Below are 12,227 nucleotides of genomic sequence, written 5' to 3'. Positions count from 1 at the left end.
GCATTTGGTGTAAAATGCTGACCAGGGACCAATCAGTGCGCTTCTTTCATATTTGCAATCCATCGCAAACCTTTGTGTTACGGAGCCCTGGTCAAGCCGTGTCGGGCAGCGCTGAATAATCACATGCATGCATTCACTTTAGTACTAGCCATAGGTACTACATTGTAGCATGCGCAAGAGAACTAACCGGTCATGGTGGCTCAGCGGTAGAGCGTCCGCCTCATGAACGGGAGGTCGTAGGTTCGATCCTCGGCCGAGTCATACCAAAGACTTATAAAAATGGGACCTTCTGCCTTCTTGCTAGGCGCTCAGCATTTAGACTGGAGAAGGGTAATAATAACATGTTATGTTATGCAGGGCCCGCTGGTAGAGCAGTTTCCTAATTGAAGTGGCTACCCTGGGTAAATAAAACGTTATTATTATTATTAAGTTGACTTTTTCCCAAGATGCATTGCGAATTTCAGCCTGTCCGCTGCAACCGATAGATAGCGCACCATATTGTGAATCCACCGAATGGATGTCTGTTGTCATGGTTAAGCACGCTATCATTAGACCACCCATCAAACTTTAACCTTTCATATGGCATCCTGTAATAAACAATCATCCTAACAGTGAAATGAATCATAATTTAACTTTGTGATCTTTTACAGACATGTTATAACTCGACGAACGAGACGTCACTGAAGTGCTCTGGCTGTACATACGTCTACAAACTAGTGAGTCATTTCAGTTTAGATATATCTGTCTTACAGAGCTGCCAAGTAGTACAGATTTTCTGTATTTAGTAATGAAAAATGAGAAGAATACGGATGGTTTCATGCAAAATACTGATTTCTGAAGTTCCAGTTTTATGTAGTGTTCTATGGTATTTCTTTAAAAAATACTGATTTCCTCACCAAAATACTGATTATCAGCTTTTATAATACTGAAATGATCATATTCAGGTTGGCAGCTCTGGTCTTATAAATGAATTCAAGAATCGTTAACTTTTCAAGATAAGATTGGATTTTATCTGATTTGGACAAATCCCCCCTGAAATATTGGTTCATTTTGGTTTTGTTTACATTGGTAGTAAATACTATGTACAAAAGAAGGACTCGCTGTGATTTGAAATAAGCAAAGTAAAGGCCTAGGGGGTGTTTCACAAAGATTTAAGTATGACTTAAGTCGCACTTAAATGCCGACGCGTACATGATATACAATGCGCGATCTTATTGATAGATACATAGTAGTACTCGTCTTCATGGCACGATCTGACCAATGTGGTCAAGCCTTTTATACCGTACGCAACTCGGCATTTAAGTGCGACTCTAAGTCATACTTAAATCTTTGTGAAACACCGCCCGGGTCCCACCGGCCAACGGACACAAAACGTACTCATGACGGATACAGTGGACACACAAAATTTCGGGGTGGCTCCATCCATTTTCATCCGCTCCAGACCATGGAAAAAATGGGCGAACAATGAACACACAGTGGACAGATGCTCGATGGATATAGAGAGTATGAAATACGGATGTAAAGAGTTCACAACGGGTACATAACGCTTTCCAACGGATGGCAAGATTCTTTTCGGTTTTAAATCATCTCTGCATCCATAAGTGCATAAGTGCAGTGGGACCAAACTTTAAGTGAAAAAAGCATGGTTTGTAAAACCACCAAAGTGGATATCTTCCTTGCTTCACAAGTTTTAGTTTCACTTGCTCTTATCCATAACAGGAATATGCAAAGTCCAAACAAGTATCATATAAATAAACAATTGAAGTAGGATACATGCAATACATAACTTCAGAATTATAGATTTGAAACTAAAATGATGAATACATGTAGTAATTGTAGTGACTTATGTGACTTTTGCAGTGATGATTATTAATATATTGCATGATTTCTACAGGTCTGTCAAAATACTTGTATCCATAATTTCAACTGGGACTGTTGCACAAAAAATACTTTTACAGTAACTTTGCCATCCAATGGTAACTACCATGGTAACGGTGATCAACAGCCAATCAAAATCAAGGATTTCATGCAAGTTACCATTTTACCATTTTATGCAACCGGGCCCTGGTGTTGCCAATTAGTCTAAGGTTCCTGACTAGACACATGTTAATTCTTGGCAATGACACATTTGACTGAGCATCTGTTTGTACCACTCTTTTATTATACATTGAATGAATGGAAGTGCTATTACGCATTATGAGTTCCAACCAGCATGTGCCCATGTTCATGAAACATAAATAATAAGAAAAAAAACAACAGAGCACCGTTTCATAAAGCTGTTTGTAAGTTAAGAGTGACTTTAAGAACGACTGGTGATCCTTTCTTGTCGTAAATGACGTTCACCATTATATGTTCATTGGTGATTATTTAGCGCGTAAGAAAGGGTCACCAGTTGTTCTTAAAGTCTTACGAACAGCTTTATGAAACACCCACTGGGAAACATTAGTACATGGTGTATTTCTTTTTCTCATTTTTATCATTTATTTTGTAAATGAAATGAATTAGCAACTAATTTATGATTTGATATGTACATGTACCTTCCAGTTAGAACGTGATGTAATGAACAACAGAAAAACCATATTGGTCTATAATGTAAATTACTACAGTTATTTTTTTCTTTGTTTCTTAAAGACCGACGACGATCATTTCTTGAACCATAAGTTACGTCCGTTAGTCTATGTCTGTGTTATCTTGCTCTTCTTGGCCTATGTGATCGGTCTCATATTCTCTCTCAAGACTCACGCACATATTATTCAGGGGAGCAGTTCACATTCAGGGACACCTCAAGGTAGGTTTTTTTGATGTATAATTTTCTTATTCTATCTTCATCTTTCTATATCCACCTTTCCTTCTCTGTCAACAATCCATTGTATTTCAAAAATAGACTTGATATTTTTGTATAATAAGGATGAATGGATTCAAAATTAAAGTTCCATCTATTGTAGCTTCTGCAGAACTTGGATAGTTTGCTCTGGTAGAATTACCTACGTGAATGTGTATAGATCTATTTATCTCCATCAATCCATCCATCCTCTTATGATGTAAATGATCTCTGTACGTCTATGCCCAACCATTTCAATCTATAAAAGCATCTTCATACTGCCAACATCCAGCAGCAGCTCCAGAGAAGCTGCGGAGCTGAGGTTGGGCAATCAGTGGTTTGTTTGATGCAGTGTTTATTCAAGGAGGTGTGACTCCGCAATAGTTTAATGCGGGACATTGCGTTGTACTTACAGCTGTCTTGCAGCAACTCCACAGCAGTTCTGATTTTGTCAATATTTTCTTGACTTGCCTGTATTTTATTTATGAATTTTGTCTGGAAATAAAACAAACAAATGTTATTGTTAGTAATGTCCAACTCTTACAATGTTCTCCATCTTGCAGCGAACCCACACAGTAAACCTGATGTTCATTGGGGTAGGATAAAGAGTACAGTTATCCTACTGATAGCTGTAGCACTGATGTCCCTGAGTGCAGAGGTAGTGGTGCAGAATTTACAGCCCATTTTGTCCAGTTCAACTGTCATAAAACCTGTAAGAATTCATAAAATAAAGTTCGTAGTCAATAAACAGAGTAACCTTTTGACTTGCTAATCGTCTGGGGGCCGTTTCATAAAGCTGTTCGTAAGTTAAGAATGACTGTGATCCTTTCTTGTGGGAAATGATACTCACCATTAACCCTATCTAGGCCGGGGTATTTTGGGAGTTCCTATGGCCGGGGGGGGGGGCCTCCCAGGCCCCCCCCTAAGATCTCGGCCGTCGACCGAACGATCGCGCCGAAAATTGGCACGCATGTTGTCTGGGACATAATCTACAAGATTGTATAGTAATTTATTTCATGCGAATCGCTATTAAGTGATTATGCTAATTTATGCGTAATTAGTATGCGAAATCATACTTTTTCCTCTAACTCCCTAAATAAAGCTCCAAATGTACTAATTTTTGGTATAGAAACTCTTTGTGGTGTCCTAGCAAGAATACATGAAAAAAATTGTGATATCAAATCATTTTCTTATGTATTATATTGTTTTTTGCAATTTCTTATGTATTTCTTTGTTTTTTGACCTTTTGTTTTTCATTGTTTTTTCAATGAAATTTGTTGGGGACACCTCTGTGATCATAAAAATCATAACATGAATAAATTTAGACTAGCAAAACTAAAAATAATCATACATTTATGAAGTTTGGTTGAAAACACAATTTGCATTGACTTTGTACACGAAATCACGTTTTTGAGCAATTTTCGGTCTGACATGCACTTACATAATGTTGCGTAATTCCAGAACCACGTACCCGGGTGACGTGAAATTGGTCTCAAAAGTTGCGCAAGACTTGAAAGTAAAAACTCAGCGAGCGGCGCGGTCAAAAAATTTCGCACGGCGAAAATCACGCAATTCGTTGAGGGGGGGCCTCCGAGGCCCCCCCCCCCCCCCGGCCTAGATAGGGTTATGTTCATTGGTGATTATTTTGCACGTAGGAAAGGTTCAGCAGTCGTTCTTAACTCACGAACAGCTTTATGAACACCCACCTGTTCTGTTTATTTCTTCCTATTATCTCATATAATATCCAATCATATGTTAATGAGCTGTAATCAACACAGTACAATTTTTTTTCAAGTATTTTCAAATGTTTGTTTCAATTGGTTGTGAGCCATTTAGTCCAATTTTATTCAGATTTCATCTTCATATGAATTTGTTAAATGCACTTTAAGATTTTTAGATGTATTTTAAATTTGCCAAAAAAAAAGTAAATCATGATTATACAGCTCCTGCAATTGCATATTATGGCAAAGAATGGTAATAAACCTGTAAAATATTCATCTTTTCTTTCATGACTGTACCAGTGCAAAATGACATTGTGTTCCTAATTGTTATTATTCCTATGCTAACTTTTTTTTAATTGTTGATCAAATTTGCATGAATGAGCATTGAATTTGTGTATTAATACAGAGTAATGAATGTGAGAGTACTTTTAGTCCTTCTAATAATAATCTATCTATCTAGAAATATTCTATTCCGAGGCACATTGTTATTATTTACATTGTAAATTTTCTTGATATTAGGTATTCATTGGAGTAACTTTATTAGCTGTTGTTCCAGACTTACCTGAAATAATTAATGGTATCCAGTTTGCCCTGAAGAATAATATTAATCTGAGGTAAGTTTTTTTTTCTTACAAAAGAAAAGGTTTAAGAAAAAAATAATTCAATTATTTTTTATGTAGACAGATAAATATCAGTAATAAAAACAAAGGGAAAGGAAATGGAAAAGGAATAGTGGTTTTGAAATGGCAGTATGGATCCCAATCAAACGATTAGCTGAAATATGTCACATGAACAGTCATTTATTTTTGCTAAAGCTAAATTTACTAATGGCTGTTACTGGTGAGAAGTTCTATTGACTGTTGATGGTTTTGAGATGAGCATAGTTTTTCAAATTAGTTCCACATTACTAACCTAATAAACATAATCGATAAACATAGTTGCATTTATATACAGATTAAATAAACCAATCAAATAATAAAAATAATAGTCAGTTCTTGTTCAGCGCAAAACACATTATAAATAACGTCTCTATGCGCTTCCAAAGGACTTGGATATTATTACCCTAGCTTCAGCCCGCGGACTTTTACAGTGCTATGGCATTTCAATGAATAAATTCCTGCCAGGTACCCATTCACCTCACCTGAGTTGAGTGCAGCACAATGTGGATAAATTTCTTGCTGAAGGAAATTACGCATTTGCTGGGATTTGAACCCACGACCCTCTGTTTCAAAGTCCGGAGACTTATCCACTGGGCCACAACGTTCCAATCCTCTGAAATGAATTGAGAAGGAAGCAAATAGACCTTTGTTGAATGAAATGTAATACAATGTATATCATTATGTGAAATTTTCATTTTTTTTCAGTTTGGAGATAGGATGTTCTGTAGCTGTTCAAGTGTGTCTTCTTCAGATACCTGTATTAGTTCTAGTAGATGCTATAGTGGTAAGTATCTCCATAAGAATTGGGAGCATTTCATAAAACAGAAAGTCATTATTTTCACTGACAAATCAGCCAATCAGGTGCAAGAATTTTAGTAGCTTATAACAAATAGCAAGCATAAATCACTGACTTGTTGTTTCATGAAATGGTCTCCAAGCGAATTTCAGTTTTGTATCAATTTATTCATCATCTATAATTGTGTATCTGGAAAGATTTTAGATTTTTTTTTCAATATAGAGAATGCTATGTCTGCTTTCAAACAAATGGAATGATTGCAAAAATAATTATCTTAGTATGTTCTGATCATTTATGGATCATCTAATGCATATGTGTATCTGTGAAAAATCTATGAGTTTTTCCAATGTGTAGATTGCTATAAGAAATGATGTGTTTTTCTGCTTCCAAACAAATGGAGTGATTTCAAGAATTATATTTGGCCATGTTCAAATTCCCTGCAACAAACTTAAGCATTCCCTTTGTTGGAAAAAATCGGAACACACTTGAAAATTGAAAAGTAGGTTTTATAGATTCTTCTCTTATCTTTACTTTGATTTCTTGCTTATTTAATATTGTTTATCAATGATGGGTTTAGTTTCTGAAGTGAATTAAAAGGATATGAGGATGAGAGGTAATAGTGATACAAATAGTGTTATTTGTGGAGCGTTGTGGCGCAGTGGATTATAGTAGACCGGCCAAAACGATTTTTTATACTTTGGACGGCAAAATTTGTTAATGCTTGCTAATGCTTGGCATCCCAGCTAAAAGTTTTGCAAAAATGCCCAGGAATAGCGTACGGCGGATGCCAAGCGCAATTTTGCGTGAAAGTGTCATTTTTAGCGTAAAATCTGAAAGACTGTCAAAAATCACGCATTTTGATATTTTGACGGCTTATCATCATATTTTTATTATCTTTGATATGAAATTATTTTTATTCAGAATTTCAAATTATAAGTCTACTAAATATGCATTTCAAATTTGAATATTACACACACACATATAGCACAGGGAAACATAAAACAGCGATTTCCTCGAAATAAAAGTTTGTGAAAACTATCAATAGTTTGAAGTTTTTTTACGCAACATAAATTCTTCGATTTAAATGCGTTTATCCATCGAATGTATAGTAAATGTCCTAGTGCCACAAATATTAAAAGAATTTTCAAGAAAGATGGTAGATATCTCATTTTATGTTATCCGAAAGGATACAATGTGCATTTTACCATGTGCGCATTTTGAAAGAAAAATGGAAAATACCGTACATTATGTACATAATTACATGTATATAAGTACATACTAAAGCGAGTTTTTATTTACATGTAAAAGTCCATAATAAAGCGAGTTTTTAATTGGATAGCACAATTTGTCAATTCCTTGCATCCCAGCTAAAAGTCTTGCGGAAATACTGAGGAATAGCGAACGGGCGGATGCCAAGTGCACTTTTGCGTGAAAGTGTCATTTTTAGCGTAAAATCTGAAAGACTGTCGAAAATCACGCATTTTAATATTTTGACGGATTATCATCATATTTTTGATTATCTTTGATATGAAATTATCTTTATTCAGAATTTCAAATTATAAGTCTACTAAATATGCATTTCAAATTTGAATATTACACACACACATATGGCACAGGGAAATATAAAACCGCGATTTACTCAAAATAGAGGTTTGTAAAAATTATTAATGGTATAATGTTTGTGTTCCGCAGCTCAATTTCGTCAAGATTTAGTGCTAACCGAATAAATACTTAATAATTGTTGTCATGTCACATATAGTGAAAACAAATACTGAAATAAGATGCAAGATATATATCATTTTATGTTATATATGCGAAATATAACGATGCACATTATTTTATCAGATGTGCATTTCTGATAAAAAAATAAACAGCGCACAATATTACATCGATATTGCACATATCTTATATCAGTGCGATACTCGTCATGATATTATATAGGATTATGTTTGCTTTTGTAGGGTTCGATCTTCTTGCTATTTCCACGAATGAATTGGTGCTGAACTTAAATCTACCTGTGGCGATATTCAGAAATAGGTCTGATATTTAATTTGCCGTTACCATGGCAGCATTAATTTTACAGGAATATCTATATCCAAAATCATAGAAAACATACATGTATGAATAAAGCGATTGAATTAGCATTTTTAAACCACTCTGTCAATCTACATTTTACTTCAGTTATTTGATTATCAAAGTATATTAAAAAAAAATGGCCGTTGCACGGCAGTACCTATTTTTTGTCTCGTCGGCATTGCAGAGCAGGACTAAAGGAGCCACTTCTCCGGTGGAGGTGACGGTAGTTTTGATTTAACAGCGTCATATCAACCTTGAAATCTTAACCAAAGTTCATTTTTCAAAATTTCATTATAACTTTGAACGTATAGAAAAAAATTAATGACACTTTAATTTTAATGACCTTTTAAAGGTCAAGTCCACCTCAAAAAAATTGTTGATTTGAATCAATAGAGAAAAATCAGACAAGCACAATGCTGAAAATTTCATCAAAATCGGATGTAAAATAAGAAAGTTATCATGACATTTCAAAGTTTCGCTTATTTTTAAGAAAATAGTTATATGAACGAGCCAGATACATCCAAATGAGAGAGTTGATGATGTCACTCACTCACTATTTCTTTTGTTTTCTATTGTTTACATTATACAATATTTCAATTTTTACGACTTTGACGATTATGACCTCCTTGCCTGAACCACAAAATGTTAAGATAATGGAATTCCACAGGTTCAGGGAAGAATGAAACTTCATTTCACATGACAATGACGAGAAAATGAAAATATTTCATAAAATAAAAAACAAAAGAAATAGTGAGTGAGTGATGTCATCAGTTCCCTCTTTGCATAATGACCGAGATGTGCATATAACTGTTTTGTGAAATAAAGCGAAACTTTAAAATGTCATAACTTTCTTATTTTACATCCGATTTTGATGATTTTTTCAGTTTTATGCTTGTTGAATTTTTCTCTTTATTCAAATCAAGTTTTTGTTGGGGTGGACTTGTCCTTTAAAGTACTTATTCATGTAATTATGTTTATAATTTACAGTATCTTCAATTTTACACTCAAAATGCCCCCCCCCCCTCCCCGATAAATTTTGCATGTCCCGTTTCGGAAAATATCTCTTCCACCTTACTTAAAAAAATTATTTTGATATTTGTGACATTAGAAACGAACGATATTCAATAGATGAACCAATTTAAATCGAAGAATTTGAGTTGTAAAAAAACTAAGAGCTATTGATAGTGTTCACAAACTTATTTCGAGTAAATCACAATATTTTGTGTCATATTGCCATATATGTGTGTGTAATATTCCAAATTGAAATGCATATTTAGTAGACTAATAATTTGAAACTCTGAATAAAAACAATTCCATATCAAAGATAATCAAAAATATGATGATAATTAGTCAAAATAGTAAAATGCGTGATTTTCGACAGTCTTTCAGATTTTACGCTAAAAATGATACTTTCACGCAAAAGAGCACTTGGCATCACCCGTACGCTATTCCTCAGTATTTCCGCAAGACTTTTAGCTGGGATGCAAGGAATTGACAAATTGTGCTATCTAATTAAAAACTCGCTTTATTATGGACTTTTACATGTAAATAAAAACTCGCTTTAGTATGTACTTATACATGTAATTATGTACATAATGTACGGTATTTTCCATTTTTCTTTCAAAATGCGCACATGGTAAAATGCACATTATATCCTTTCGGATAACATAAAATGAGATATCTACCATCTTTCTTGAAAATTCTTTTAATATTTGTGGCACTAGGACATTTACTATACATTCGATGGATAAACGCATTTAAATCGAAGAATTTATGTTGCGTAACAAAACTTCAAACTATTGATAGTTTTCACAAACTTTTATTTCGAGGAAATCGCTGTTTTATGTTTCCCTGTGCCATATATGTATGTGTAATATTCAAATTTGAAATGCATATTTAGTAGACTTATAATTTGAAATTCTGAATAAAAATAATTTCATATCAAAGATAATCAAAAATATGATGATAATCCGTCAAAATATCAAAATGCGTGATTTTTGACAGTCTTTCAGATTTTACGCTAAAAATGACACTTTCACGCAAAATTGCGCTTGGCATCCGGCCGTACGCTATTCCTGGGTATTTTTGCAAGACTATTAGCTGGGATGCCAAGCATTAACAAATTTTGCTGCGAATCCTTATCTAGAGCACTTTTTGAGGTTTGGCCGGTCTACTATTAGTCTTTGGACTTTAAAACAGAGTGTCATCGGTTCGAATCCCAGCCATGGCGAAATTTCCTTCAGCAAGAAACTGATCCACGATGTGCTGCACTCAACCCAGGTGATGTAAATGGGTACCGGTAGGAAGTAATTCCTTAAGAAGCTGTGTGCGCTATGAACGCCTAGCTTAGCCGGGTAATATAGGAGCGCCTTGAGCACCTAACAAGGTGGATATGTGCGCAATATAAATAGCCTATATAATATTATTATATTATTTCATAGAATGACAATACTGAAGTTTTCTGTTTTTCTTTAGAATCTTGGATTTAACCTTGTCTTCAATGATCTTCATCTTTGGTCTGTCATCATCAGTGTTATCATCATTAATTACATCTTTGTGGATGGAAAGTCAGATTACTTCCAAGGTAAATATATTAGCTGGGAAAATTTACTTGTACCACATTACGTCAAACCCCTGTTAGAGTGCAACCACCTCTCTGCTTTTGAAGTGCAGTTTCATAATCCTGTTCCTCAATATTCATCTGCATAATGCCTAAACTATTACCAAAAAGAAAGGATTTAGTAGGCCTATAATGCTTGAGATACACATTTATTTAGCATTTTGTAAACAACTAGGAACCCAGTGCTCTCCTCTCCATCTCCACTTGTAAAAAGTGCTTAGAGACACGCAATTTTGCCTATGTATTTTGTGCTATACAAATACGTTTTATTATTATCATTAATCAATTATTTTGTTGTTTTGTTTGTCTAGGTTGTATGCTGTGTATCATCTATTTCTTTCTTCTTGCTATGTTCTTTTTCGCCGGTGATTCAGCCAAGACGGACTGCAGCATACTTGGATAGTACAGTGGGATAATAAACTGGGTTCCAAAAGAATCTTTGAAAACTTCACAAGTTCACTACACAAATTCCACTTAGTCAAAATGAACAAAATTTTGACACAGGCTAGCTTTAATAATATACAGATATTGCCTACCTAGAGTTTGAATATAACATTTCCTCTCCCCGACGGAATTATATTTTTCCCAAGGGATTATATTTTGTCCGAAGCGCGCAGCGCTGAGGGAAAATATTACCCTGAGGGAAAATATAGCTCCGGAGGGGAGTTGAAATGTTATTTATTAAAACGATAGACCAGGCAATATCTGTTATATTATATAGTATATGTGGATTCGCCATCAGAAATTGCATTCGTCATCTGGCTTAGACCCAAAATTCTTGCTACAGCTCTGATCCATCTACGTCATAATAGATTTTTTTGTTGAAAATACATCAAGCACGTTCTTCATGCAATTGACGCGTTAACACTAGCGCGTACACATCAATTAAACTACCTTGTTACGCAACTAGCGAGTGATGTCACCTTAGTGAATATAACTCCGCAATTGAAAATACAACGCAGTATATTCCATTAGGTGACGTCAAAACCTAGAATATAACAAATGCGATCCTCGCAGCTATGGTCACGTGATGGCGTATTGACCTATCACTGATTTGAATCTACATAACCTATGTAATATTTACTATTAAAGCATGTCAATAATCAAGAGATATACAGTGGTATATTCTTCTGTTGAAGTATATACTATACAATGTTGTACTATCCCACTCTGATGTCAGAGTGCAGGATAGTGGGATGTCTGGAATTATCTAGAATTTACATCAAATATAGCATTCGGGCAACTCAGTAACCTGGGGGAGTGCATGCTTGCAGGGCCAAATAATGAACTCTGTGCTTGACTCGCCATATGGATATATACCGCACTCGGTCCTGCGGACCTCATTAATAATAATAATAATAATAGCGGCATATTTACCCAGGGTAGCCACTTCAGTTCCGAAAACTGTTCTCCCAGCGGGCCCTGCTATTATTACCCCGGCTTTAGCACGGCTACCTTGATCTGGCGCTCGAGCATTCGAGGAATTTCTTCCTACCGTGTACCCATTCACCTCACCTGGGTCGAGTGCAGCACA

The 12,227-nt window shown here is 35.1% G+C and overlaps 1 protein-coding gene across 1 annotated transcript in view; it reads left to right on the top strand.

Annotated features, from left to right (window-relative positions):
• LOC121421161 (low affinity vacuolar monovalent cation/H(+) antiporter-like) overlaps positions 1-11,209 on the top strand; it is a 32,874-nt gene extending 21,665 nt beyond the window's left edge. The window contains exons 14-20 of the mRNA XM_041615820.1: positions 651-716; positions 2,632-2,788; positions 3,385-3,533; positions 5,062-5,156; positions 5,907-5,985; positions 10,549-10,657; positions 11,005-11,209. Coding sequence (XP_041471754.1) covers positions 651-716; positions 2,632-2,788; positions 3,385-3,533; positions 5,062-5,156; positions 5,907-5,985; positions 10,549-10,657; positions 11,005-11,096 — 747 coding nt within the window. The 3' untranslated portion in view covers positions 11,097-11,209. The remainder of the gene's footprint in view (positions 1-650; positions 717-2,631; positions 2,789-3,384; positions 3,534-5,061; positions 5,157-5,906; positions 5,986-10,548; positions 10,658-11,004) is intronic.
• Positions 11,210-12,227: the final 1,018 nt, after the last annotated feature.

This window comes from Lytechinus variegatus, chromosome 9, assembly GCF_018143015.1.
Source record: "Lytechinus variegatus isolate NC3 chromosome 9, Lvar_3.0, whole genome shotgun sequence".
NCBI classification, from domain to species: Eukaryota; Metazoa; Echinodermata; class Echinoidea; order Temnopleuroida; family Toxopneustidae; genus Lytechinus; species Lytechinus variegatus.
Note: the sequence above shows the minus strand (reverse complement) of the source record. Positions and strands in the feature narration are given on the sequence as shown.